General features: G+C 53.2%; 8 protein-coding genes and 2 non-coding genes across 10 annotated transcripts; 4 read left to right on the top strand and 6 right to left on the bottom strand.

Moving 5' to 3' along the window:
• Window positions 1-138: 138 nt before the first annotated feature.
• On the top strand, window positions 139-1,887 carry ALG7_1 (tunicamycin resistance protein; the record flags this gene model as incomplete). The annotated part of the gene is made up of 1 exon (XM_062888639.1): window positions 139-1,887. One exon carries the CDS (start codon window positions 139-141, stop codon window positions 1,885-1,887), a length of 1,749 nt encoding a protein of 582 aa, XP_062744538.1.
• Window positions 1,888-2,214: 327 nt separating this feature from the next.
• Window positions 2,215-2,296, bottom strand: QC762_0051320. Its single transcript has one exon. It is a non-coding gene; the product is annotated as a tRNA-Ser (tRNA).
• Window positions 2,297-3,055: 759 nt separating this feature from the next.
• QC762_0051310 lies at window positions 3,056-3,147 on the bottom strand. Its single transcript has one exon. It is a non-coding gene; the product is annotated as a tRNA-Glu (tRNA).
• Window positions 3,148-3,485: 338 nt separating this feature from the next.
• On the bottom strand, window positions 3,486-5,328 carry RKM5 (Ribosomal protein lysine methyltransferase). Its single transcript, XM_062888638.1, has 3 exons — window positions 4,716-5,328; window positions 4,443-4,640; window positions 3,486-4,281 (listed from the first exon to the last, which is right to left on the bottom strand). The coding sequence occupies exons 1-3, from the start codon at window positions 4,774-4,776 to the stop codon at window positions 3,587-3,589; spliced, it is 954 nt and encodes a 317-aa protein (XP_062744537.1). The 5' UTR covers window positions 4,777-5,328; the 3' UTR covers window positions 3,486-3,586.
• A 461-nt stretch (window positions 5,329-5,789) lies between these two features.
• On the top strand, window positions 5,790-9,196 carry FAA4_1 (long-chain fatty acid-CoA ligase). The gene is made up of 3 exons (XM_062888637.1): window positions 5,790-7,259; window positions 7,323-8,458; window positions 8,520-9,196. The coding sequence occupies exons 1-3, from the start codon at window positions 6,392-6,394 to the stop codon at window positions 8,604-8,606; spliced, it is 2,091 nt and encodes a 696-aa protein (XP_062744536.1). The 5' UTR covers window positions 5,790-6,391; the 3' UTR covers window positions 8,607-9,196.
• Window positions 9,197-15,721: 6,525 nt separating this feature from the next.
• GCN3 (translation initiation factor eIF-2B subunit alpha) lies at window positions 15,722-16,786 on the bottom strand (the record flags this gene model as incomplete). Its single annotated transcript, XM_062888636.1, has 1 exon — window positions 15,722-16,786. The coding sequence occupies one exon, from the start codon at window positions 16,784-16,786 to the stop codon at window positions 15,722-15,724; it is 1,065 nt and encodes a 354-aa protein (XP_062744535.1).
• Window positions 16,787-16,817: 31 nt separating this feature from the next.
• Window positions 16,818-19,684, bottom strand: QC762_303370 (uncharacterized protein). The gene is made up of 2 exons (XM_062888635.1): window positions 17,387-19,684; window positions 16,818-17,317 (listed from the first exon to the last, which is right to left on the bottom strand). Exons 1-2 carry the CDS (start codon window positions 19,108-19,110, stop codon window positions 17,215-17,217), a joined length of 1,827 nt encoding a protein of 608 aa, XP_062744534.1. The 5' UTR covers window positions 19,111-19,684; the 3' UTR covers window positions 16,818-17,214.
• Window positions 16,995-21,871, top strand: QC762_303360 (uncharacterized protein; the record flags this gene model as incomplete). The annotated part of the gene is made up of 3 exons (XM_062888634.1): window positions 16,995-18,316; window positions 18,377-21,001; window positions 21,051-21,871. Exons 2-3 carry the CDS (start codon window positions 19,963-19,965, stop codon window positions 21,869-21,871), a joined length of 1,860 nt encoding a protein of 619 aa, XP_062744533.1. The 5' UTR covers window positions 16,995-18,316; window positions 18,377-19,962.
• A 703-nt stretch (window positions 21,872-22,574) lies between these two features.
• On the top strand, window positions 22,575-23,629 carry QC762_303355 (uncharacterized protein; the record flags this gene model as incomplete). Its single annotated transcript, XM_062888633.1, has 2 exons — window positions 22,575-22,647; window positions 22,715-23,629. 2 exons carry the CDS (start codon window positions 22,575-22,577, stop codon window positions 23,452-23,454), a joined length of 813 nt encoding a protein of 270 aa, XP_062744532.1. The 3' UTR covers window positions 23,455-23,629.
• Window positions 23,630-23,866: 237 nt separating this feature from the next.
• QC762_303350 (uncharacterized protein) lies at window positions 23,867-25,189 on the bottom strand (the record flags this gene model as incomplete). Its single annotated transcript, XM_062888632.1, has 1 exon — window positions 23,867-25,189. One exon carries the CDS (start codon window positions 25,187-25,189, stop codon window positions 23,867-23,869), a length of 1,323 nt encoding a protein of 440 aa, XP_062744531.1.
• Between the last annotated feature and the right edge of the window lie 937 nt (window positions 25,190-26,126).

Raw genomic sequence — 26,126 nt, 5'->3', positions numbered from 1 at the left:
GTTGGAGCCTGTCACCCACCTATCACCTACCCCAAAGCAAAAGCTAGGCAAAGGCAGGGCAGCCCAGCCCTTTCCGACAGGCGGGAGAGTCACACACCAGCTGCTGTTTTTGCAACACAATATCACAAACACAGCGCCATGTCAGCAAAACTAGCCGCCTTCCTCAACGAGGCGCCCCTCGTCGACGACCAGCTCACCTTTGAGCCCATCCTCAAGCACGGCCACCAGGACCTCGTCCAGTCGATCGCGTTTAACGAGTATGGCGACCGGTGCGCGACAGGGTCGGTAGACGGCAAGGTCCGCGTGTTCAACCGGCACAGGGACGGGGTGTGGCGGCACTGTGACAACTGGACTGCTCACGGGGGGGAGATTACCGAGCTGCAGTGGTTGCCGCCGACGATTTACCCCAACCTGTTGGCTTCGTTGGGGGTGGAGGGGAGGTTTAAGCTTTGGGCCGAGGACCCGGGGGCTGCGCCGGGGAGGAAGTTTTCGAATGCCATGGGCGGAGGGGGGAACAGGGGGATGGCGTTATGGAGTCAACCTATTGCGGTGGGGGAAAAGAGCGGTGGGGGTGGGAAGGAGGGGTCGAGGCCGGGGAGTGGTGGTTTTGATGGTCATGGGCCTCATTATCATGGGGGGGTTGCGAGTGCCTTGTCGACCACTTCCACGAGCGCGACTTCTCATCCGCACTCGGCGGTGACGAGTACGGTGGGCACGCCGTCGGTGCACAGCGAGACTGCGCCTTCGCAACAACCGCCACAGGCTTCGAGTTCGGCGGTGCCGAAGCCGGTTTTCGAGACGAGGCACTCGAGGAGTCCGTATCGGTCTTTTAGCATGAAGCATGTTGACTCGACGAGGCATACTTACCTTGCGCTGGTGAGCGCGGATGGGAAGTTAACGGTGTACGAGAATGAGCAGCCGGAGAATTTGACGGACTATACTATGCTTGACGAGGTGGCTATCTCGCGGGACCAGCCGCCTGCGAAAAGGGGGGATGAGACGACGTTCAAGGTGCAGTTTGATCCCAACCCGGAGGTGTGCTACAGCGCGTTGAAGGCGGGGGTCCCGCCCGACACGCTGAGCTTGGTCACGGTTGCGTTGGACTGTGTGAGGATTTATCGGTCGAGGGATGTGATTAGTCAGAGTTTGGGGGTGCAGACGGTGACGAAAGGGTTTTATCTCGCGGCCGAGGTGAGGTCGGATGTGCATAGGGGTTTGGTGAGGGATGTGGCGTGGGCGGGGGGGAATATTAGGGGGTATGATGTTATTGCGACGGCGTGTCAGGATGGGATGGTGAGGGTCTTTAGGGTTGACACGCCGGTGGAGAGGCAGGCTTGGTATAATAAGGAGGAGGAGGAGGGGAAGGAGAATGGGGCGAGGGGGTGGTCGATCAGGGAGATGGGGGGGTATGTTGAGAAGGCGAGGAAGCAAGGGGTGGAGGTGGATGAGGGGAGGAGCGCGGCGGTCCGGGCGGCGGCGAGAGATGTGATTACTGTTGTTGGGGGGATTACACCTGTGGTTCATGGGGTTGGAACAGCCCTTGATGAGAGGGGGACGGGGATGGGGCAGGGGGGCATGATTCGAGCGGGACTGGCGACGGAGGCTGGGTATGGGGGGGATCATCATCATGGGTATGGGGGGGCGAATAAGAACCCGCAGAGAAAGATCACTGGGTTGCCGGGGCAGATTAAGCATACGATTGAGATGGTGTCGAGGCTGGAGGGGCATAGGACGCCGGTTTGGAGGGTTGGGTTTGATGATGACGGGGTTGTGTTGGGGAGTGTAGGCGACGAGGGAAGGCTGCTGCAGTGGAGGATGATGCCGAATGGGGAGTGGGCGAAGAGCAGCGAGTTGGGGATTGTAAGGGTTAACATGGCTACCGGTTGAACTTGAACAGCAGCGGGATCAGGCGGGAGTTTGGAGTCCAGAGATGTGGTTGGGCATGTAAGAATAGTAGGACGGCGCGATATTGGCTGTTTTATTTTTGGCTGGTGTAATAAGTGTGTGCTCTGAGGGATATACCCTGGCTGTTTTGAGTGACTGTAGGAACAATGAAGCTGATTTGATATGTCTTGACAGCAGCCCTATGTTATGCTCTCTGTCAGATTGGGGGCAGCTGGTAACAAAAAGGAATATACTATGTCCAAAAAGCTACCCCTATCCACAACAGAGTGGATAAAGGAAAACAAGAACATGAAAAGATTGTTTGTGTCTCGACGTGGGCCTGATTCGAACAGACGCTCCCGAAGGAACAAGATTTCTAGTCTTGCGCATTAGACCACTCTGCCACCACGCCTTGTTAGTTGATGGAGTGTTGGGTTTGGGTTTGAGGTTATTGTAAGATGCATTTCCGTGCATCCCGTCATAAGTCAAGACACAGGATTCTTTGATTGTGAATTTATATAAGAACGACTTTTCGGCATTGTATTTCCAGAGGTGTTTATTTATTATGGTCTCTCGGGTTTGTAATGTACAGTGAAATCCAATTCAACATGCGCTTGTGTTTTTCGGCTCTTGTGGAAGGGTTTGACAAAGAGCATACCTATGATGTTAAGGGGGGGAAAAAAAGCCGGAGCCCAACGCAAGACAAGATGAAGAGTGGCCTTGCCCACTGTTAAAAGACAACGTGTACGCTAGTGACGGGAGCTGGAATAGCCCCGGTAAGATGTCTATGTAAAAATCGTTGATTTTTGCAAAGGTTCTTGAAGAAACTTCCGTAGAGCCAGCCCAAGACCTGAAGGGCTTTTTTAGGTTGGCTACCTAGCTAGACATCTGTTGAAGATGGTGAAATAACTCTGGAGTTTTCATTGAGATTATTTTTTGGGGCTGCTGCCAGCAAAGAGTATACATCTCTCTCTCTGTGCTGAAATATCTCCGGGTTGAAGATTTGTGCTCTGATGTAGCAGGATTTCCAAGAACAAAGTATTTTGTATTCGTGAATATCAAGGTGCTTGGCGACAACAAAGACCTCATCACTCTTTGCCCTTTCCAAGTCCTATCCATATCCCATCCCCACACCCTCTCCCTATCAAAATCGGACCATCCACGATTCAAATCGGGTATGGTGTAGCGGTAACATCGTTGACTCTCACTTCTCAGAAGTGTCTGTTCCCTCAACAGCCCCGGGTTCGACTCCCGGTATCCGAGTCCTTATTTTTCCCCCCCGTCTTCCCCAAAACCATCCCTGTTTGTAACAAACCTTTTCATCTTTTTTTTGTTGTGGTCGACATACCTTGCAGGACAAGGGTGGCCGGTCTGAGACTGACTCGGGATACCATGGATAGGGGGTGTTGAGACTTTTTTGAGGGCTCCATAACTCCCCATTTGTCAAAGGAGACAGGGGGACTTAAAACGTAGAAAAGAGGCTTGGGTTGGTAATCTTATCTGATTGATCTGGGTGGTGAAGGCGGTATCGGCGGTGGTGTGGGAGGTTTGTAAAAGTAGTTAGGATAGGTTGAATGAAGCTGTGGATGATATGTGGTATGTGTGAGGGATAATCAGGATAGGTATTGCATCGAAAGGGAGGTTGTAGAGGGGAGATATTATTATATTTGTTGTGGCCTGAGTTGTTTTCATTCATCATGTACTAAGGGGTATATGCCTCCTTCAATATCCCAATATGAACCACAAACCCCGAGCTCGGCTTCAACCCATTTGGCAACAACTCATCAGGAGCTCTCCATGTGTGAAAAGACTCCATAAATCTCGCGAGCCATCCTTCAAAGACTTGATCGTCCCTCAGCTGTTGCGCAACCACACAGATGGTGGGATCTGCCTCGGTGTCAGACTCTTGAGTTCTCAGCCGGCAGATATCAGCGCATGTAGACACAAGCGGGTCGATGAGCGCTTCGTTGTAGATGCAGTCACATGCAATGATAGCATCGAAGCTCTTTCTTCCTGCTGTGTCTGGCAGGTCGGTCAGAAGAGAGGGCGTCGCTTCGTCTGTTTCCCAATCCAAGGGAGTAAAGACGACATTGTTGTCTTTTGAGTGACTGGCCGCCGTCGCCTTTGTTTTCTTCCCTTTTGCCTTTCCTTTGCCAGTGGAGGAGGCTGAGATGTGAGCATTTTCGGCAACGTTTTGCTCAACAAACTTGGCGACATAAGGCTGATCGGTCAAGACGTAGCCCTTGACACGAGGCGCCAGGCACAGGCCGACCAGTGCTGAAATGCCACACCCGAGCTCCAACACGAGAGAGTTCGAGGACAGGATCTCAGACTGGAAAAGCAGAGATGATGCAGAGCTAATCCATTCTGCAAAGAGAGGTGTAACTTTCCAGACGACTATACATACCGTCAGCAGTGCTCTTATCCTTCCATCCTAGACAAGCCACTGAGCAAGGCTGACGGGTGGATGTGACGTGTCCGTAGCCTTGTAAGCGTTATCAACGGCGGTGTGACGGCGGGAAAGGGGTCGGAAAGGGGCCGGGGGAGGAGTTGTTTACCAGCTCCTGTTGTGCCGCCGGCACGGTTGGATGACAGCACGCCAGGTGACTGATGGATGGTAAAATCCCGGCCAGCAATGGTCAGTTCGACTGTGGAGGCCTTGGAGTCGACGAAGCCAAGATTCTGTGAGGGGAGCTCCTGGGCAAACAGCTCAAACGTCTCTAGTTGGCGGCAAAGTAGGCGTGTTAGTTGACAGACTATTCAGTCCGTGTCTACCCGACTATTGCACCCCCAGGTTGCATATCTGGTTTTCACTTCATCGTTTTTTATACCTTCCTCGGACGACTCTATGGGCTGCTGTCCTAGAGCCTGCAACAGCTTCTCCAACTTCATTATTCCAAACAGGTGGTTGGTGATTGGTGGATGGTGGCTGGTGGCTGAATTCCTGGTCTATCAGACGACAGGGAAAAGGGAAGACAAGACGAACGATGACTTTGGCTGACAGGGCCGGTTCTGGGCGTTTTTAGTGCAATCTTAGAAAATGCGGAGGCGAGGAATAGTCTGGATTGGCGCGTCCGGGGCTTCCCACAAATTCAGTTCACTTCTTCATTGCATCATGCGCCGAGAGCAGCACACTGAAACCTAGAGAGTGTAGCAAATAGAGAGCCAGTGAAAGCGGCCGTGGTGATCCGACGACTCCATTCTGGCGATGTAGAGCAGCTGCCCAGCCCTGAAAGGAGGGGAAACCCGAGCTGGAACGTTCCGACGGGAAGCCCTCAGAGTTTTTGGTTGAGGGGTGGAGCAGAGCTATCGAGAAGTTGCTTGGGGAGATGGGGGGTCAGATGCGGGGAAGGACGCACCGACGCGGACCTCCAAGACTTGTGCCAAGAGCCATCTCCAGTGTTCAAGTCGACAGGACTCAAGTCGACCTGTCGAACCGTCCAGCATTGGCGCATAACTCGTGCGTGTGGTGTCGGGGCTGAGCTCTTGATCATCGGGAGATGTTGACAAGATCACGAGGGTGAGGTGTCAGCCAGTTCCAACAGACCGAGGCCCTCCTGTAAATATAGAGAGGCAGATACATACGCGCCTCGGCTTGGCTCTTCTCTTCATTTCTATTGTATGAAGCATGAAGCGGAAACGGAGGGTGATGGAGGTGAATCTGAACCCGCCTGCGATCCCCGAATCTGCCGCACAAACCACCGTGCTAACCAGCCTCTCTCCACCGCCCAGAAAGGGGTTATCCTTACTCGGAGTTTAGCTTTCTCGTCCTGTGTTGTTGATGGTGGGATGTGTGGGCATCGTCTGTTTTTTTTTAAAAAAAAAAAATTTAATATTTTTTTTTTCAGTTTTACCTAGGCATCTTGTCTCCAAATACTCGCAGGAACCGGGTATGATCGGAGATGTGTCGATGGACGATGGAGGGTGGCCATTTCGCCAAAGGTGCACACTGTGACCATGGCCTGGAAAGCTTTGAAATGTGGAACGCCCAGGCTGCCGAGCCTGCCAGGACGCGCCCTAGCCTCGCCCTTTGGCTAGAGCCCAGCCGAAAAAGGCAACCGGCAGGGGTCAGCAGGGTGGGCCCAGGGAGCGCAGGGGCCAGGGAGCTCCCCCCAAACAATCGTGTGCCTCGCGTTGTTGAGGTGAAAGACTTCCCTGTCCCTCCTCTCCACCACAGCTTGTCAAAAACCCCTTGCCTCCCTGCCCTCTTTGTCTCCGTCTCTGTCTGTCTGTTCTGAATTCTTATTCTCCCTCCTCCGTCCCTAGTGCCCCATCCCCTCACCAGGTCGCCTGCCTCGTCCCCTCGCTGGATCGTTTCGACGGGCACTCCATAAAGCACCCCGTGTACCATCCAAACCCTCAAAGGTTCAAACAAACTCGGAACAAAAAGAAAGGTTCTGCATCTCCCGTCTTTACCTTGAGCCAACCACCGGCGTCCAGCGGGTTACTACTCCCCAGCTTCCCTAATCGCGTCCACCGACCGAATCTAATATCAAAATAATTCACAATGGCCAAGTCATCGACACCCATCCAGCTCATCCCACGCATGACGGCGAAGGGCCCCTTCACTGTTGAAGTTCCCGGCCAGACTCCCGTCGAGGGCGAGACGCCAGTTCGCAGACAACCGCTGGCTATCCCAGAATTCGTCGAGCGGCCTGCTCCCGATGTCACCACCGTCTATGAGCTTGTCCGCGCCGCTGTCGCCAAGTACGGCAATGCCAAGTGTGTGGGGTCCCGCAAGCTCGTCCGGACACACCAGGACAAGAAGAAGATCAAGAAGATTGTGGATGGTGTCGAGGCCGAGGTGGAGAAGTCATGGACCTTCTTCGAGATGAGCCCCTATGAGTACTACAGCTACACCGAGTACGAGCAGTTGATTCTGCAGCTCGGCTCCGGCCTGCGCAAGATTGGTCTCGACAAGGCCGACCGCGTCCACATCTATGCTGCCACCAGCGCCAACTGGCTGGCGACGGCTCACGGTGCTGCCTCGCAGAGCATGCCCATCGTGACTGCTTATGACACTCTCGGCGAGGAAGGTCTCAGATACTCCATGGTCGCCACCAAGGCCAAGGCTATCTTCCTCGACCCCCATCTTCTGCCTACCTTGACCAACGTCTTGGCCGTTGCCTCGTCCGTTCAGGCTGTCATCTGGAACAGCCAGCACCAGGTCAACCAGGACCACGTGGACAAGCTCAAGGCTGCCTACCCTCACATCAACATTCTCAACTTTGACGAGCTCGTCAAGCTCGGCAAGGAGAACCCCGTTGAGCCCGTCCCTCCCACCGCCGAGGACCTCTGCTGCATCATGTACACCTCTGGCTCTACCGGTACCCCCAAGGGCGTGCCCATCACCCACAGATCCGTTGTTGCTGCCGGTAAGCAAGCATCTTGAGCCCCAGTTCCCCTTTGCAGCCTGCTGATTTTCTTGTGTTTTTCAGTTTCTGGTGCCAGCGCTATCGTCCAGCCTTATATCGGACCTGGCGATGGTCTGCTCACGTACCTTCCTCTGGCCCACATTCTCGAGTTCGTTTTCGAGCACGCCGCTCTCTGGTGGGGTTCCACTCTCGGTTACGGAAATCCGAAGACCCTCTCTGATGCCTCGGTCCGCAACTGCAACGGCGACATCCGCGAGTTCAAGCCTAGTGTGTTGATCGGTGTTCCTGCCGTGTGGGAAACTGTCAAGAAGGGCATCATTGGCAAGGTCAATGCTGGCAGCCCCGTTGTCCGCAACCTCTTCTGGGGTGCCCTTGGCCTCAAGGAGAAGTTGATGTATTCTGGTCTTCCTGGCAGCGGTCTTCTGGATGCCGTCGTGTTCAAGAAGATCAAAGAGGCTACTGGTGGTCGTCTCAGACTGTGCCTCAGCGCCGGTGGGCCCGTCTCCAAGGAGACCCAAAAGTTCATCAGCTTCGCCATCGCTCCCATGATTATCGGTTATGGTTTGACCGAGACGACCGCCATGGGTACTCTCCACAACCCCTTTGAGTGGTCTGCCGATTCCATTGGTGCCATGACCGCGTCCGTCGAAGCCAAGCTTGTCGACTTCCCCGATGCCGGCTACTATGCCACCAACAAGCCCAACCCCCAGGGTGAGATCTGGCTGCGCGGTCCCACAGTGCTCAAGGAGTACTACGAAAACGAGAAGGAGACGGCCGAAGCCATCACCCCCGATGGCTGGTTCAAGACTGGTGATATTGGTGAGTGGGACAAGAACGGCCACCTCAAGATCATCGATCGCAAGAAGAACCTGGTCAAGACCCTCAACGGCGAGTACATTGCTCTTGAGAAGCTCGAGTCCATCTACCGGTCCGTACCTGTTGTCGCCAACATCTGCGTGTACGCCGATGCCGAGCAGGCCAAGCCCATCGCCATCATCGTTCCCGCCGAGCCAGCGCTGAAGAACCTGGCGGCTCAGCTTGGTGTTGAGGGCGATAGTGTCGAGACGCTTGTGCATGATAAGAAGCTGCACAGCGCCGTCCTCAAGGAGCTCCAGGCCCAGGGTCGTGCCGGTGGTCTCTCGGGCATTGAGATCATTGATGGTGTTGTTATCGTCGAGGATGAGTGGACTCCTCAAAATGTAAGTTTTTTCTCGCACCCCTCCTTTTCACCTCTTGTCAGCTTACTAATCGTAAAATCAGGGCCTCGTGACCGCTGCCCAGAAGCTCAACCGCAGAGGCATCCTTGAGAAGTACAAGAAGGATGTCGCCAAGGCCTATGGCAAATAAATCTTGCCAGCTTGTGCACTATGTGAGGGTGATGGAACAAAAAGAAAAAAACTATGATACCAGGATACCACGGATATGAATGAGTGGGGTTGTTTGGGGAAGACAGGGAGAGGGGTTGTTGAGCTAACACTTTGTTTGTGTGTGACTACTATGTGTGACATATGGGCGTCCAAACTCTCTCCTCCGTTTTTTTTTTTTTTTGGTTTGTTTTGTCTTTGTTTCCTGCGGGTTGCTGTTTGGTCGTTGTCTGCTTTTTTTCTGCGCTGGGTCGGGGTGGGAAACGAACGTATAGGAAAGATGTCTGTCACGAAGGAATGGGACTTGACTTGCGTTTTTCGGTAATGTTTTATGGATGGATGGATGGTCAAGAGTCGAGTTGAGGATTGCGAGGGAAGGGGACAGGGCAAGGCAGGACGGGGAAGATTATACCAATGCGAATGTTGATTTTGTTTGTGACGCTATCTAGGTGAACATATGAAGGAGTTTCCCATGATGGATGTCAATGTAGTCTATGACGAGTGTGCTGCTTTTATCCGTTTGTTTGTCTTTGACGCGCGCTTTGCCAGCCAAACGGGCATCAATCAATTGGCGTTTACCCAGTTCCATCTGCCCACAAGTATGGCTCTGGCCGGCACAATTCTCCAGCTGGGACTTTGCCTTTCAACGAACCTCAACATGACACCTGTCTGCCTCTGTTGTGAGGTAGCTGTATGACAATCCAACTCGGACATGTCTCTCTTATATATATACCATACTTTCTTGAAACCGAATCTTGGGACCCCTATCCCTAGTTGTTCACATCATAGCTCAGCGTCACCGATGCCCTCGATACCCTACCTGCATACCAAAACGGCACTTCCTACTCACATCAGTTCTTCGGAATACAACACATACCCAGTCCATTTCCACCTTCTCTGATGAACCTCTGTTGAGGATGACTTGGTGCTCACCCCGATAGCAGGCTCCTCACCGTGCCGTCGTCATTAGAGCCTCCTCCGACGCACCCGTTCAACCGCCCCGACGCAACCATAGCCTGGGAGCCCGTCCGGGCCAATGTCTATGTATTGACAACACGTACAAGATGAACGACAAAGCCCTTGCACTCTCCCAGGCCGTCACCGTCACGCAATCTCGCCGGCATGTGGATTCATTCGAGATGAGCTTTGGAGACAATCCTTCGCGTGACCCGTCCGAGGGCAACCCAAGAACCTGAAGCCCTCCTAAAGGCCACTGCTACTCGGTCAGAAAAAGCGAGAGCGCCAAAGAGACCGTTGCGCGAAGAGTGGTTCGACTGGTTGATGGACCGGCAGGGTGACTCGCTACCTGTGTGGACAGAGCCAGACCAGACAGGCAAACCCCAAACGACCTAAAGAAAATTTCACCAAGACTAGGGCACCATCGTCTCAGTTTCGACACCATCTTCCGTGTGTATTTTGGAGATGCCCCCCTCGAGAGTAGTACATTGGATTCCCGGGCAACCAACCACCAGCGGAAACTTGCCAATTCGCCCCTTCTCCCAGCTGAGTGGAAAGACTTCAGTCTTGAGCAACTACTTGAATGCGGGATCATCAAAACCTCCGATCCTGTGTTTGGCCCACTGGAAGATGAGGTTTTGCTTTTGACCAGTTTGTCAGAACGATTCAGATTCCATGCCAGATAAGTACCTACCTTGCTTGGCGGATTGAAGAAGGGGTTGTCGCGCGCCTGGCTGGTGGTTCTCATTGAGTTTTGAACCGCTTTCCTCAGTAGCAGGGTATGGAGCTATACGCTGTGAGTTTGGACGGTGACATCTCGATTTGATGCAGTGTTGGCTGACTGAATTTGGTATACAGGCGGAGGGAAAAACCAACGATCGGCGAGATACCTCCATACCTTAGGCTCATCGAAGACAAGACGACCTGCCAGATCTAGGCTCTGGCCTCCTTCAGTGCCGTCGCAGAGCCTCTCAGTCTGGTGTGAAGGATACCTACAAGGATCGAGAGTTTTGGTACAGGCAGCACCTCGTTGACCAGTGCCCAACCTTAGCAATGGACGAGGCGAGAACCTAACTCACTCGACTTGAGATGGGCACACGAATTACCATATCCTATAGGTTAGAACCATAGCTTGAATCTCACTTCGGGTCATAGACTGACTGTTTTGCGGAGACACCCTTCCCACCTTCCTAGTCTCTTAGCTCTTCCCTGGACACCAGTTCACAAGTCTCTATATCAAGGAGACTGAGAATTACCCGGACTTTATGTCCAGGTGGACACCGCGACACACGAATTCTTGAAGGTAAGGGCGCTACACTTGGTCATGTTCCCGTGTGTCTGCTGACATCTGAGATTGTAGAGCTCGAAAGCGGCAGTCGGGAAAAATCACGTAGCCGTCGGACACTCAGAGAGATACCTACCACCTAACCTTATTGACGAACCACCTCATTACCTTTGAGCTTGAATAGCACCCTGTGGGCACCTGCAAGGCCCGCCTTTCACCAGACCCCACACCTGGTGTTTGCTTTATGGCTGTTTCCTGTTTACTTTTTACACTCAGAACTTAACAACTACAACTCTGTAATACTGTTTGTTGATCAGTTTTCACTTGCTTTCTTGACCCCACTTTCGCCGGCAGCGACTTTCCTAGCCGCTGCCCTACACACCCTCCACGGATCCTTTGTTGGCCAGAAACATCGACACAATTGTGGCTCAACATTGTGGGAGATGACTTGCCTGGACTTTTCTTATATATATTCACACACCTCAAGAAGAACGACCGCGGAGAGATTCATCCCTTGCTCGGTTTCATATTACCTGTATTACCCGTCGCCAGCCACTCAGTACAGGCACGTTCTAGAAAGCGGATCGACATGATGGAGAGAACGTATCCTCGCCCGAATGTGAAGCCAGCTAGCCGCCACTCCCTACCACCAGTCCGGCATGAATGCTGCTGTCTTCAACAAGTGAAAATCACTTGTTAAACGGACAGCCACCACGGGCAAGAGAAAATTTTACCCTCATCGACTGCCGGCGCTATCCTACCACACCAAGGCTCTGGCCCTCCGGCACTCCAGCCATGGAAGTTTACAGTGTCCAAGCTGCGCCGGGCTGACTCGAGTTGAAGACCAAGGACCACCTTTTGCTCCCAGAGTACCTAATCCCCCGGGAAACCATTCACGATTGGATGCGCGAACAGCTTAAGTGATCTCGGGATCCCAACAACCTAGGGGACTTCGATTGGACAAACTACCAAACCTTTTCTCCCTGGCTTTCTCTCACAAGCGCCGACTGTCCGAGCAGCAAACAGACGCATGTAGTGGGGGGAGTGTGAACAAATTTCATCGGTCGTCGTTCAATCCTTGCCCGCAAAGATGACGGACCAACGTTCGATCAAAGCCGCCCGCTCAAACGTTTGGCTTCTCTCGGCGTCATAGGTGGTGCGGGTGTTTTATATATATATTCCTCTTTTTACGGAATGTGCTGGGAATTGCTGTTTGACCTCTGCTCGGGATGGGCTTTGGTGGTGGTGGTGGCGATGAGGTGGATGTGTGCGGGAGCAGTCGAGAAGTTCATGCCCGCTGGCCTGGCTGCCGCCCAGACACCTTCGGCACCTCACTCTGTGGGACTGTTTTACAGTCTATGGATCGGACGAGGGCGCAAACGGTGCTCCCATGAGCCCTCGTTATCAGGAGGCTTTTATTCGCATTATTGTCTCACGCTCTCTGGGCCCATCTTACGAGAAGACTGCAAGGTGCCATCCTCAAGATCCGCCCCGAGATCGAGCTTGCTGTGGTGCGCAACCGTCGTCGACACCAGAGAACCACGACTATTGTCAAAAAGCTCGACCAAATGTCGACAATATCGTCACCACGGTCGGATCAAATCCTTCAAGGTTATGTTCATTGACCTCAGTGTTGTGGGCTGCCTCGGGTGAAGAACCTGGACTGACCGACTTGCGAGCGTTGTGACATTCACTTCCAGTCATTCATACGGAGATGCCAGCTTCGCTCGTCGTAAGCTCGCTCGATACTCCAACACCGAGCCGAGAGCATCGCGATTGTCATGCGACCAATCCTCCTGTCCCGGTATAGCGCTGCCCTTCCAGAAGATGATCCCAACAAGCCCGAGTCGTCCTTTTGCTGGAGTTCTCATTCCGGGAGCAGGTCCTAATGGGGGCGAAGCCGTGGAGGTTGGGGATGATGGCTGGGGTGATCTGCCAGTTTGAGGGCCATGAGTACGGCGAGTGCCTGGCGGTGGTACAAGTTGCTTTTTCTGCAGACGGTGCTAGCGAGGGGAAGATTTCAGTGAAGAGGAGTCGCAACAACGATTATAAATATCCCTTTTTTCGAGAAACTTGACTTGTTCTCCCGTCGGGCTAGAGAGAATACCTAGATGACCGAGGAGCACATTTATACCTACTGTGTTTTGGTCCCAGGGATCATCACTATCAACCCAGACATTGGCGACACCTACCTACCAAGCCATTCACAGTCAAACAAACCCGGCCGGAGCAGATGACGAAAACCAGCTGATGACACCCTACTACCATGGATGGGAACAACTGTGTCACCAACTGGTATCCATGGTCTAAGGCCGTCTCCCGGGAAGGACAACGCCAGCCACTACGCTTGCCACCTTGGAGTCCAGAGCGAGAAGAAAGCCGGATGACCCGACTGCGCAGCCCGTGGAGACTTTGACTATGTCTTTGGGGCTGCGGGATATTGCCTGGTTTAACAGTCACGACAACCAAAGCCTCCCCAACCAATCCTTGGGTTCCATGGCTCTTTGACATTACCTCTGCCTGGATCAGCTTCTCCGCACTCATGAGTTTGAATGGTACTGTTAAAGAAAATCGATCCAAACTTGTGTCTACCTAGCTGTCGTGACCCTGCCGGCATCAACCCGCTTCAGCGACTCGAAGGGATGACCAGGGGCCAGACAGGGAAATACACCTGTTGCGCTGGGATGAACCTCCAGGCTCAGTACCTGGACTGCTTTTAGATAAACCACCTACCCTAGTGGAATGGGCTGCCCCTACTTCGGGGACGAAACCAAAGAGCAACTTCACCTTCTCTCCGGGTCCGAGTCGCCCGCAAGGGGATTGACCAATCTACCTACCTCTTGCCCCGCGTGCATCTCTCTCGCGGCAGCGCTTCTTTTCACCCGAGAGTGATGCTGGCAGCACGTGATGGCAACTTCTTGCGCCCAAACATGCCTGGTAAAGAAGTCAAGAAGGCTCCTTGGCCATGGGGACCCACCAACAAGATTCAAACAGAATACCCAAAACCAAACAGCGTGTATGATGGCGAGCAGATACAGCCATTTGACCGGCTTGGGAGCCGGCACCCTCGACGACGACGACGGGATTTTGAAGTTATGTGGGTCATTTATTGTTAGACAGTATTCGTGATCGAGGCTTGTTCGGAATGTTTCAAGAGAGAGATGACTTGGTTGTTGGAGTTTATGAGTTTTTTTGCGATGTAACGAACAGAGTGACTTGGACCTGCTTCATAATATTTAAGAGGGTGGTTGAGAAGGGGTAGAAGACAGGGAGATAAGGTGGGAAGTATGGAACACCTTATATATAGATCGTCCTGTTCGAATACTGAATTTTGAGTTGCTGAATATTTGCTTATAGATAACTTGATCATCCGTCACACATACTACATACATCACCATATGGTTGATCTCTTTTCCTTGCCCACTAATTCTGGTCACCACAGCTGAGTACCTATCTGCCTACCTACACATCATAAGGTCGACATCAGACTAGCCACACGACAAATCACCGGAGTTTGGCCCACCATATTCTCGACAGCAAAGGGTGCAAAATAACAGAAACATGATCTCTGCCAGGTGATAATTCAAGAGCTCGCCCTGCGGCCCACATCACACCGCTGCATTGTAGTTGTCAAGTTGGAATCATGCCGCCCAAAGCAAGATCTCCATCCGACTGGTCCAGCTAACAGCCGAGGTCTGGTACCCCTACACTAACAGGTTCGGAAAGGCATACCTTCCGCCTTCGTGATGATCACGGCCAGTAACCAACCGGATGCCCCGCCGGACGATCCTGATCATATCACCTTACAAGACACGGCCAACCTGAGCCAATGGACCTACCTACCGTCTTGTCCGTTGCCGGGAGAGTCAGAGTCCTCCCGCCGCCCCGTCAAAGCAGCGAAGAGCCCACTGAAGCATGCTCTCCTAGGTACCAACCTGGCTCTCTTCGAGGTGCTCCGAAAGGGACCCGACAATGAAGGTGGTACTCTCACGAGGGAGTTCCGTTCGCTGGGTTCTGTCTTTCTCGACGTTTCCAAGCCCGAAGAGCGCCGCCTGTTGCGTCCAACCTACCTTACCCTCGCGCTCAATGATGGAGCTCGCAGACAGGACCGCCGCAGCCCCTGAGGAGGATATCATGTGTGCGTCTGCGAGTCTGTCCTCCCCATCAACCAGGAGAAAGCCGACCATCTGTTCTGAGAGCGCTGCTTCCCCTGCAGACGAAGTAAAGGGCACCTGCCGGCAACCCGTCTATGAGTTGCCCTAACCCGCGTCAGGCACAGGAGAGCTCAGTCTGATTGATCCGTTATTGGCATGAACCAAGCTTTTCAACTCTTCTCTCTCGTCTAGACCAAAAAACTGGAGGCAAGCTGACTGTAACCCTACGAGCGGCTGGTAGATCAGAGATAAAGGTGAACGATGAAACTCGAAGAGAGCTGGACAGGAATGATGTCGACAGGAAGAGGAGCTAACCTCAATGATTATTGGAGATGCGAAATGAGGCTATCATGTCCAATATACAACAAGAGCTGTCATGTCAAATCATGGACCTGGAAAAAAATAATTGATAGCGTTGAATGAAAGCAAGCTTGCCCATGATCTCTCCCCAAAGCGTTGTCGACCAACCTCCCGAAGCCACTGACCATCTTTAAATCCAGTGCTTCGTATCAGTCACAATGTCTATCCATCCACGAAACACGATAAAAAACATCTCCAAAACAAACAAATGGGTATTTAATCCTACTTCTAACCCTTCGCTAGCCAGAACAAGGCCCATCGGTCATAAACCTACCCTAATTTTCCCAACCTGAACGCCATCACGATACCTCCAAAACAGCCCATGCAACTGATTTGACTATCTTATATGTAATCATCAACCAACTCCCAAATCTGCCACGTCATCTTAACGCCCTGCTCCGTAATAATACCATCAATCAGCTCCGGATCCGTATAGTCCACCTCATCACTCTCCTGAAGTAGCTGCTCCTTAACCAGCTCATTGTTCAGATCCACGCCAATATTCTCAAAGCGTGTGATATCCCTCTGCCTCACTCCCATTTTCTTCACGATTGGATACGCGATCGGCGTCTTCCTCACAATCTTGTGCGTCTCTGCCGCGACATAAAACCTCTTCATTCCTCCGGGGATGGCTTTTACCAAAGCTGCCAGCTGAGCGGTGCCCATTCCGGAGATAATACCTCCATTTTGCATGATAGCCTCTGTCCCCACCAGAACAAGGTTGATCTTCTTTTGGTTGGCAAGAACATAAGCGACCTTGTTGGGGACGATTGTCTCGACTTCGAGGCCCGCTTGGCGGAGCTCATCCACGGCCGCTTGGGAGCGGGTGTTGGTTGGTTCGGTAATGTAGATTACTTTGAAGTGCTTTGACTGGTCTGTCGCCGCCCTCAGAAGAATCTTGGTTACTGTTCTTGACCCGCCAGCGGTGAGGACAATCTTCTCGTCTGAGACGTAACGGGTGCCCCAGATGGCGATGTTGTCCCTTGCTGCTTGGGCACGCTGAGCAAATAGTTGCTTGTTGGCTACGAGATGCTCGCGAGTCTGGTCGAAGGACATGGGCTCGGTCAGGTTGGAGCTGGAGGATGCTGCCGGTGGCGGCCTAAGCGACCGGAGCAGGAACTGCTCGAAGAGATCTGCGCCTGCGAGGATGGGGAGGGGGTTCGGGGCCGAGGCGAGGAGGAGGGCCTTTTGGTGCTTGACCTTTTCGACGAGCTCCATCGAGGTTACGTAGGGGGTTACGGAGAGGAACTCGATTAGGGACTCGATGGCGGCAATGGGCATGGTGATTTCCCTGTCTGACGACAGAAGGCTGCGGTAGGTCGCGACGATGTCGAAGTCTTCATTTTGGGGCTTGGGGTGGACTGGGAGGTCCGTAGAGACGGGCTTTGTTTCTTCGTCGGTAGCCATGATGTCGTGGAAAATGTGCTGGTAGATGAGCCGGTAGAATGTATGGAGTGAGAAGGGTGGAAGTGGGATGCGTCTAAGCATGCGATTGTTGGTGTTAAGTCTGTGCTGGGAAGGGTCTGACTCGAGCTAAGATTTGGCAGGGTTAAAGATGCAAGTTTCAGGGCCTCGAGGGTTCTCCAAAGTTAATTCATCAAGGTTCTTTCCATTTACGGTTTCGATGACTCAATGGGAAGCTTCGTCCATTGACAGGTCGAAATGCCACGCCTGACCGCCTGCCCCGCCATGGTGCACCCCACGGTGAGGGGTCTTATCTTATCAGCGTGTAAGCCAATCAGGTGGCAGGACTTAGATACAAATTGAGAGGCCCGTTGGAATTCTCATTTCCCAACACCACCCCAAGCTCATCATACCTTCATTTCCCGATCTACTTAGGCCTCCTGTTGTGTCTGCTTCCTCGGCAGTAACTGCTGGCCTTTATTACGCAGGAGTTCATCGCGCTGTTCGATCAAGTCTTTTTGGATATTGTGCAACCTACCGTGATTTGGTCAGCATTCAGAGAACCATGAAACAGCACACAATACAGTATCTCGGGGTTCTTACTTCCACACGACCTCTAGAAAGAATTCTTCAAGTTTTGTCTTGTCAACGCCTGGTGGGTCTCTCGACTTGAGGCAGAACTTGACGGCGGAATAGAAGTCGCTTCCTGCTTTCTTCGCCCTCTTGTTGTCTTCATCGTCGTCGTCGTCAGCCAAGACATCGTTGAAAATCGGCCTCAATTCTTCGAGCGATTTCTTGACTATTGGGTCCGAGGTCGAAGAGTCGTGGTATCCGAAGAATATCGAGTTCACGTCAACAACAGCCTTGTTGACCTGGATTTCCTGTAACGGGCGTCCCAAGCCAATCTCGACCAAGATCAACCCCAGTGAAAAGAGGGGGTATCTTTGCAGACTCGAGGCCACATTCTTGTCCTTTGGATCATCGCTCAGCTTCGACTGGCACCAACATGGCTTCAACGTCGCAGTCCCATTGCCCGACCCATTCGGTGTGGCTGGTGCCGCAGCGCAAGCCGCTGGCGGCACATCCTTGTCGTCACTGCTAAGGCCTTTAACCGCAAACAGATACCGCTGGTCGACGAGGAACGTGCTGTTGGTAGTAGTGTCGAGAGACGAAAGGTCATACTCCTGGATATTGCAGCTACATACCCAACTCATCCACTTGGACTTGAAAAAGAGCAAGCAGAACTCGGAAATGTGGAAAGCTCGCTTCATTTTCCATATTTGATGATCGATCTTGCGTACTGGGTCGTCCAAGGACTCCCTCGCTGATTGCGAGCTTAGTTGGCTGCGCAGTGATGTAGGCTCTGGTAGGTTGCCAACGACGTTCTGAAGCTCTTCTAGCTTCATGGTTACGCGTTGACCTTTTGTTACCAGCTCGAGCCCTGCTTCACCGCCACCCGCATGACCGGAAACGACGTCGAAGGCTTCGGAGAAAAGCGTCTTGCATCTCTCGGGCACACGAGCTGGATCTGGGGTAAGGCGAATTCTTTTTCTCCTATTCATGTAGTCTGGTTGGCTGACTAGGAGAGTGTAGCCGAGGCTTTTGGTCTGAGATGCTTCTGCAATCACTTGCGATCTTGGTTCTACCCCGTCATGCGGGCGCTGGCGAAAGAAGAGGTCGAGCTCGATATCCAACTCGAGTTTTCGTCCCCTACCCAAGCAGCAGTCCCGAAGCTGGTTGGACGTCAGCCACGTGTGCATGGCAAGCTTCACCAGGTGGTGCTGGTGTCCAAACTGATGCAGAGCCGAGGTCTCGGGTGGCCGTGGTTCTTTTTCTCCAAAATCTTGACGTCTCCATAGACGCCAGTAGGCCTCGTCGCTCATCGTATCTAGGCCCAAGACGAGCGTGTCAAGGGTTTCGAGGATTCTGTTTATGTTGCCTCCCGATCGGAACAAGACATCCCGCCCCTTTTTCCTAAAGACACCGAAACAACCTCCTCCCCGGTCAATCCTGCGAGTGTTGAGCAGCTTTTGCAGCTTGGCCACCTCGTCTTGGATACACTTGACGTGCTCTGTTATTTCAGAAGCGGAAGAGCCCCAGAACTTGGACTGGAGGCTTCCTTGCTGTCCCGCCTCCTCGGAATACACCATCCACCGCCATTGCCACTTTTCAATGTTTTTTATGATCTTGAGCAGCTTCACCCAGCGAGCGCGGTCGAAGAATTCGTAGTTCTTCCAATCGGTCGCGTCGGAAGCGAGGGACGGGAAGGCATCGCGGAAAGTTGTGATGATACTAAGGATCGTCCCAAAGAGTGAGATTGCCTCCATTGCGCCTCGCGAATGACCTTGGGCTGATTAGACCGAAGCCTATTGCCCCAGGTCACTCTATCGTGTTCAGATGGGCTGAATTGGCTATCCTAGGCTGAGCGTCGGCGGTATTTCGGGTTACTGCTGGAGAGGTGCATAGATCGAATGGCGGGTCTGGAGCACAGGGTGGAGAGCGAAGTGAAAGGCACGCAAGGCCTCACCTTCGTCGAGTTCGCAATTCGCGATGATGGCGATGGGGGCACGCGGAGGCGTAGTACTGTCCCAGGAGAAGTTCTCCGCCAGAACAGAGCGTGACGGTCGCATGAAGAGAGGGGAATACCCCATGCGCCAAATTTCCCTGAGGTGTGGCCGTGGGATGCGCCAAAGGCAAGGCTGGGAGTAACACAACACCAAGTGGGTGGCCCCTTATGTGTTGTCGCTGCCCAATTTGACCTATAGCCGCCAACATGAGCTGCGATGGCTGGAGCGGTCCAGTGATTCCTGCGGCACAGTTGCATGAATGCACCCGGGCTATGGTCAATTGAGGTTTCGCTGATTCGCCTTCATTGGACGGAACGCCTGCAGCTGAGCATCGAGACCCATACTCACGACCATATCTGGTGTCGGTCGGTCAACCTTGCTGCCAGCCTGCATTTGCGACGCTGGCATTGCAAAACCGACATGGGATCACCCCTCGCAATCAGTTCTCCAACGGCGTCGGCGTTAAGGCTTTCTGCCCTCTGTCTACATTAGCCTCGAACATCTCCAGCTCCGCGTCTGACGTCGCTGTCGGCGACATACGACTCGACCTCAGCAATCACCCTTGTGGTTCACTCTGCTCGTGTGTGGAAAATTAGAATCTAACACCACAACATGGCTGAGGCCGATGGCGTCGGCATCGCCGCCATTATTCTAGCTGCTGGCGCATTCATCGTCTCGGTCGTTTTTCTTGCCGCCCATTTGTTTTCTCACCCCACCGGCTTCGACCACTGGGACAGCGGAATGATGGGCAAATGGGCCGACTACAGAAAAACGAAGACTTACGGCTTGTTATCCTTCTCGCGGGGACGACGGACCGTGACAGAAGCTGAGCTACCGGTCATCTTCCTCGCTCCTCGCAACAATGCGCGCGGCCCTGTTCAAGGCAAGCCGATCTGGTATATCGATGGCTCGCGCCAGAGCTGTGAGGATACCAGAGTGATCTACGATCCGGATCCTGGCCCCTCGAGCTTCGGAGATAAGAAGATTCATACAGTTCATAACGAGCGGGCGTCTTGGGTGAGGTTGCTGGAGACGATTCAAGGGATGGAGAGAGACTCGATAGCCTGGGAAATGGACATGTGGCGCAGTGTTGAAGGGGTCAATGCTGGTGGGATTTCAAGGATATCACGCAATTTTGAGTTTCCGACTTTGGCTGTCGGCGTCCAAAGCACCATCCGCACATTCGATGAGACGTCCGTTTTACGTCGGCCTTATGCCACGACAACCATTACCCACCTGATCGAGCTCACGGCGACATTAGGCCTCTATTGGAAGAGGTTCGACCAGGACGAGGATGTGTATCGAGCCGAGGGAAATGGAATGAGCATCCACGGATACCGAGTGCGCGAGTTTGGTCTCGTCTTTACGTTTGCAAAGACGGGCATCACGAACTTCAGGAACCATCGCGTGATCCCGACGGAGGAAGTAAAGGAGCTCTGCTATGGAAACGTACCAACGATCTATCGCCTTCGAGACTGGGAGGATAAAACCCTGCGTAATCCTGATGCGACCAGGAGGCAGAAGGAGCTCAAGACATTGCAGCTAGGAAGCCGTCGAGAGATCGCTGCGACACTCTCTCTGATAGGATGCGACAGCAACACGATTGAGCATTTCTCGAAGGGACATTCCCGACAAAACCACTTTTTCCCAAGTATTTAGCCTCACCCCTTTACTTGAAGTCAATGCTAATCCGGTGATAGTTATTTTCGAACTTCTAGGAATGCTCGGCCGCACTCTCCATCAAAAGGACCGTTGTTACACCTATCTTCCGAACCCCACCATATATGCCTGGGAGACGAGGGCTTTCTCATTGAGGTTACTCCTCACGGCCTTTTCCCATCATCTCGATACAATCGCTGCACGGGACGACTCGAAGCGGACGTCGTCCGACCTGGAAGTATTAGCCGAGCAAGCGGCCATATTGAGAGAAAGCCTGCCCCCTACAAAGGATGAAGGCTATGACCCCAAGCAACTCAATGTCCTGAATGACTCCATCAGCGCAGCCGACGCCATCCTCGCGGCGGTTCCCAAGCCGCTGGTTCTAGATGTGATTCAGCGACACATCCACACCGTGCATTCGGCCCTCAACCCAGAGCATGGCGAAAAGCCTATCCGCTCGCTCGTCAACCTACTCAATGCGCCACGCGGCGAGCGCGAGGCGGAATTCATGGCAGCCTACTTCGATGACGTCCGCCCAATAGTCACAGACATTGGCTTACCAGACCCGTCCCGATTCCTGTGGGCTCGGCTGGAAGAAGGCGCCAGCTTCGACTCCAACGGCGAGAAAACACGCCAGATCGAAGCCGAGTTGCGGCAACCGGCGGACGACAAACCAGCACCCACACCCCGGCTTGCTCAAGACGACACGGAAGCGAGGATAGACCCGGGGCGGAACACGGTGTGGTGCACGCTGGTATTTCGGATGATTTGCTGGCTGCTGCTGCACAACTTTGATCAGAATGATGTGCAGATGCCAAAGAGTGAACTGTTGGGGAGTCGGTTGCCAGTGTATATTATTTAGGTGAACGGTTTTGGATATTTCAAGGGTTGGATACCTATTCGGATTAGACGTCTATAGACGTCCATAAGTGACAGCTTCACAAGCACCCTTTACAGCTTGAACTGCTGCTATCTGTGACTGCCTGCCCAGCAAATAATGGGCCGGCCTATGATGTTCCGCTATAGCAGTTCGTGATCCTAGGTCTAGAAAGGGCGCAGTGAGCTTCGTGTCCAGGCTTCGTTTCTGAAATAGAAGCACCTTGGTCGCAGCTAGCCTGAGGAGTCCAAGGTACGTTACACAGCTACTGCCATGTACGTCGAGGGACAATGCCCTTCTTACAGACTCGAGGTCCAACAAAACGTGGCACATATAACACAATGCGCATTCATATGTGACTCGTCGTCATGTAACTGAAGAAGCATAGCCGCTCTTTCTCACCTGTTCTCCACCTAGAACTTTGACCTCTGACAGGGACGCTCCGACGATTAAAGCGGGGCACCGAGCTAGGCAACGGGAGCAAGCGGGGTGATGTGCATGGGGAGACAGCTTCCCCAGCCAGCATCAGATCCAGGGTCCCGCTTGCATAAACAGGCGCCTTGTTTCAGGGTCCTCTTGTGTCTGGGATATATATATCATTCCAACTTATCCCATCTTTTGACCTCAGCGCTTGACAACAACAACAACTATCTCTCCAACAGTGTTTGCTCACCTCCTCTCACCCAATATGGACCCAGCCACCACCATCGACCCCGCCACAGGCCAACCCCTCCCCCCAGACGCCATCGTCCGAGTCCTCCGTTCGTTTGATCCCCCCTCTCCCCCTCCCTTTCACCCCCCCACCCCCAGCTAACTTTATACCTGTAGACATAACCCCCAAAGTCCACATCTACACCCTCCCCCCCTCCTCCCCTTCCTCATCAACCTACCTAGCCAGCTCCTGGACCTCCCTCCCCCAAAACCCAATCTTTACCTCCCGCCTTCGCATCCTCGAGACGTCGCTCTCGCCTGAGACTACCGAGCTCAAAGTCGATATCTTGCTCGAGTCAACCACCAGCTCCTCGGATAATAATGGACAACCTCAGTTATTCGCAGCAGCGCCCTACACCACACCCGCAATCGTCACCCCATGCAGCGACTCCTCCCGGTTCTTCGCATTAAGAGTGTCCGACCCCGGGACGGGAAAAAAGGCGACGTTAGGTGTCGGGTTTGAGGAGCGGAGCGACGCTTTTGATTTCAATTTGGCGTTGCAGGAGTGCGGGAAATCGCTAGGTTTTGGGGGGCAGCAGCAGCCGGAAAGGGAGAAGAAGGAAAAGACTGAGGAGAAGAAGGATTGGAGTCTGAAGGAGGGGGAGACGATTACGATTAATCTCGGGGGGAAGTTTGGGAGACGAAACCAGGGACAAGGGGGGGAGAAGAAGGAGGAGGAGGAGGGAGGAGGGCGGAAGAGTCTGAATAGTTTTGCTTTGCCGCCACCACCTGGAAACGGGGGAGGGGGCTTCAATCTTCCCCCTCCGCCACCTAGTGCTAGTGAGGCGAGACGGCAGAAGAGGTTGTCGGCGCAGCAGATGGGGTTTGATGATGGGGTTAATGGGGAGTTTGCTTGATGGAGGAATGATAAGAGATGGGCATCTGAGCGAAACAGCAAAGCGAGTCAAGTGTTTGGCGGTGGTCAGCTATGAGAGACAACACACTAGAGTATATATTTGCAAAACATATGGGGTAGGTAGGGTAGGTAATTTATAGTACAAGTTTTCCCTGCTTTCCAGTACCAGTCTGATCTGATCATAACTGCTCATAATAAGATAACGAAAAAGCAAAAACGCCAACAAAACATTCCCAACACGCCCCCCCACCGCCGGCCCCAACCTCTTTTATATGTTGTTTGTTTTGATGATGCTTATTTATACATACCCCTCTCTGTCCCTACTCTTGTCAGGTTATCGCTTTCTAATAAAGGTCTTAACCTTTCTTCTGTCGTTAAACGTAAAAATAAAATAAAAAGAATATTAACCTTGCCTAGGAAGCCAAACTATTCTTCCTGCTCCTCGGCCACAAGTCCTTCGAACTCGGTAAGCTCATCCTCTTATCCCTCGCCCTCAGCGCCAAGGGAACAGCATGATGGCTCAGCCTCTTCAGCTTCTTCTTCCACGCGTTGACATCCTCCGGCTCGGAGTCGTCCTCCTCCGTGGCCCAGGTCGAGTCATTCACGTTGACCACCTCCTCACCAGACGACTCGGGATCTTCTTCCTGTCTCGTCGTGGTAGTGGTAGTGGTAGTGACCCGGATAGCAGTAGGGGGAACAGGAGCGTCATTATCGGTCTCAGTTCCGGGGTAGGACTCCAGCTCCTCTTGCTTGATGGGCATTGACTGCCCTGGGATATCGGACTCTTCTGTAGTCGCAGAGGAGGAAGAGCCCGGTTCGGGAATCGCAGTCTTGGGGCCGATTTCCTCGAGACCATGATTGTCAGAGGTGGGCCGGAGTGAGCGGGACCAGATGTCTTCTGAGAATTGCACCGCGGGAGTGAAGCAAGGGGACATTGGGTCCAGGGCGGCGGGGTGGCGCCCTGGGTCGTCTTCTTCGTAGATCTCCTCGTTCTCGTAAAAGTACTCTTCTCCTCCCCCAGGAGAGAAGGGGGTCGCGGTGGCGGTCAAGGGGGGTTCTTCGTAATATTGCCCTTGGGGATGGTAATGCACGCCGGCGGTAGCCGCAGCGAGAATGGGGGGATATTGCTGCATGATGGGGAGCAGCTGAGGAGGGAGAGGCTGGTGGACTTGCATCCAGCGGTCTCGGTTTTGGAGCTCAATGTGGAGCTCGCCGAGGCGGATGAGGATGAGCTGCTCTTGCTGGGTGCTTTCGCTGATCTTGTTCTTGAGAGAGGACATCTCCCTTTTTGACTTCTTGGCCTCGGCGGGTGTCTGGTTGCCCGACCTGAGGGCCTCGAGAGCGGCATACTTTTGGAAGAGCCGGGTGGCACGCTGACCCTGCTTTTGGAGGTTGTAGATGAGGTAGGACCGCTCGTTGTGCAGCTGCTCGAGCGGTCGGGGGTCGAGGCTTTGAACAGCTGCTACATAGCTGTTCGCCCTGAAGGAGGGCGCCGTCACCGGGGCAGCAGTCCCCGGAAGTTGTGGCCGGGAACAGTCGTAGGTGTGCGACTTTTTGGGTGCATTTGGCCTCGCAGCAGTCTTGCCGTTGGCCTTGGCAGCCTGGCTGTTGGCATGACCTTTGAGGTGACCGTTGATGTGGTGATCAACCTCCTCATCCCAAGTACCAATAGCCTGAGGGAGAGACGGAAGTCTGGCGCGCCCCCTCTCGGTTGGCGAAGGCTCAGTGGAATGCATCCTTCCTTTTGAGTGGTGAATACCTTACCCCGTAGAATCGATCAAGGCCGTGTGTTGCTGGTCCGAACTAGTTCAGCTGGATCAGATGAACTCCCTTGGACCCAACGAGCATCATTCATGGCCACGTGGGATGGTGAGGAGACAGAACTTAAAACTTGATGAAATGTGTAGTGGAGACGGAGGAAGCCGGTGGTCGACAAAGAAGTTGTCACTGTGCGTTTAACCCCTGATATCAGGTTTCGAGTATCTCGCTCCTCTCTTTATGGCGGCTCACTAGCCATGAATGAGCGAGTCTACGCCACATCCACCCTCCCTTTGGTCTCCAACAAAGCCAGCCGATAGAAATCTTTAGCATTATCAAATTTTGATCTCGACCCGCTCCTGCGTCGAAAGTTCGACGAGTTTGAGAGCCATGACGTTGACATCGTCTGATGGAACTGGCAGTGGAGGTTAAACTCCTGCCCATCGGGTGAGCCGCAAACCCTCCAATGCCAGTTCGGTTCTGCCGTCTCCCCGGAAGACGATAACCTCTTCTTTTGTCTTTGCTCAAAGAATCGCAGCGTATTCGTACCTGGTGTCCCGAACCATACCCTCTTTCTCTCAGAGCATGGGCTGCCACTTTGGTCTTTGTCGGATGGCTATTCTCATCGTGTCTACGTCCGCAGGCGATGCAGTTGGCATCAGCTATTGCATGAACTTAGAAGATGCCATTACAAATTGATATCGAGTGATAGTCGGGAGCTCCTTCCCTCAAACTCCACATGTGCCTTCCCAATCTGCTACCAGTCCATAGACAAGGAAGGTGCTCCCCAACGTCACTCGCTTCCGGTTCCTTCTCAGTACAGGTAGAACATCATATCAGACCTACCCCCATAGGCAATCATTCCTTGAATATAGCTCCCTCCAACGTACTGACATCATATATCACTACCGATGC

The sequence above is a fragment of the Podospora pseudocomata genome, chromosome 3, assembly GCF_035222375.1.
Source record: "Podospora pseudocomata strain CBS 415.72m chromosome 3, whole genome shotgun sequence".
In the NCBI taxonomy this organism is placed as follows: Eukaryota; Fungi; Ascomycota; class Sordariomycetes; order Sordariales; family Podosporaceae; genus Podospora; species Podospora pseudocomata.
This window is presented reverse-complemented; position numbering and strand designations above follow the sequence as displayed.

Coding starts and splice junctions, on each gene's coding strand:
- RKM5 (XM_062888638.1), bottom strand. CDS start 4,776: ATGAAGTTGGAGAAGCTGTTGCAGGCTCTAGGACAGCAGCCCATAGAG. Junction 4,641..4,715: donor CATAGAGTCGTCCGAGGAAG/GTATAAAAAACG, acceptor CGGACTGAATAG/TCTGTCAACTAACACGCCTA. Junction 4,282..4,442: donor CGGCGGCACAACAGGAGCTG/GTAAACAACTCC, acceptor CGGTATGTATAG/TCGTCTGGAAAGTTACACCT.
- FAA4_1 (XM_062888637.1), top strand. CDS start 6,392: ATGGCCAAGTCATCGACACCCATCCAGCTCATCCCACGCATGACGGCG. Junction 7,260..7,322: donor CAGATCCGTTGTTGCTGCCG/GTAAGCAAGCAT, acceptor TGTGTTTTTCAG/TTTCTGGTGCCAGCGCTATC. Junction 8,459..8,519: donor ATGAGTGGACTCCTCAAAAT/GTAAGTTTTTTC, acceptor TCGTAAAATCAG/GGCCTCGTGACCGCTGCCCA.
- QC762_303370 (XM_062888635.1), bottom strand. CDS start 19,110: ATGGAGGCAATCTCACTCTTTGGGACGATCCTTAGTATCATCACAACT. Junction 17,318..17,386: donor TTTCTAGAGGTCGTGTGGAA/GTAAGAACCCCG, acceptor AAATCACGGTAG/GTTGCACAATATCCAAAAAG.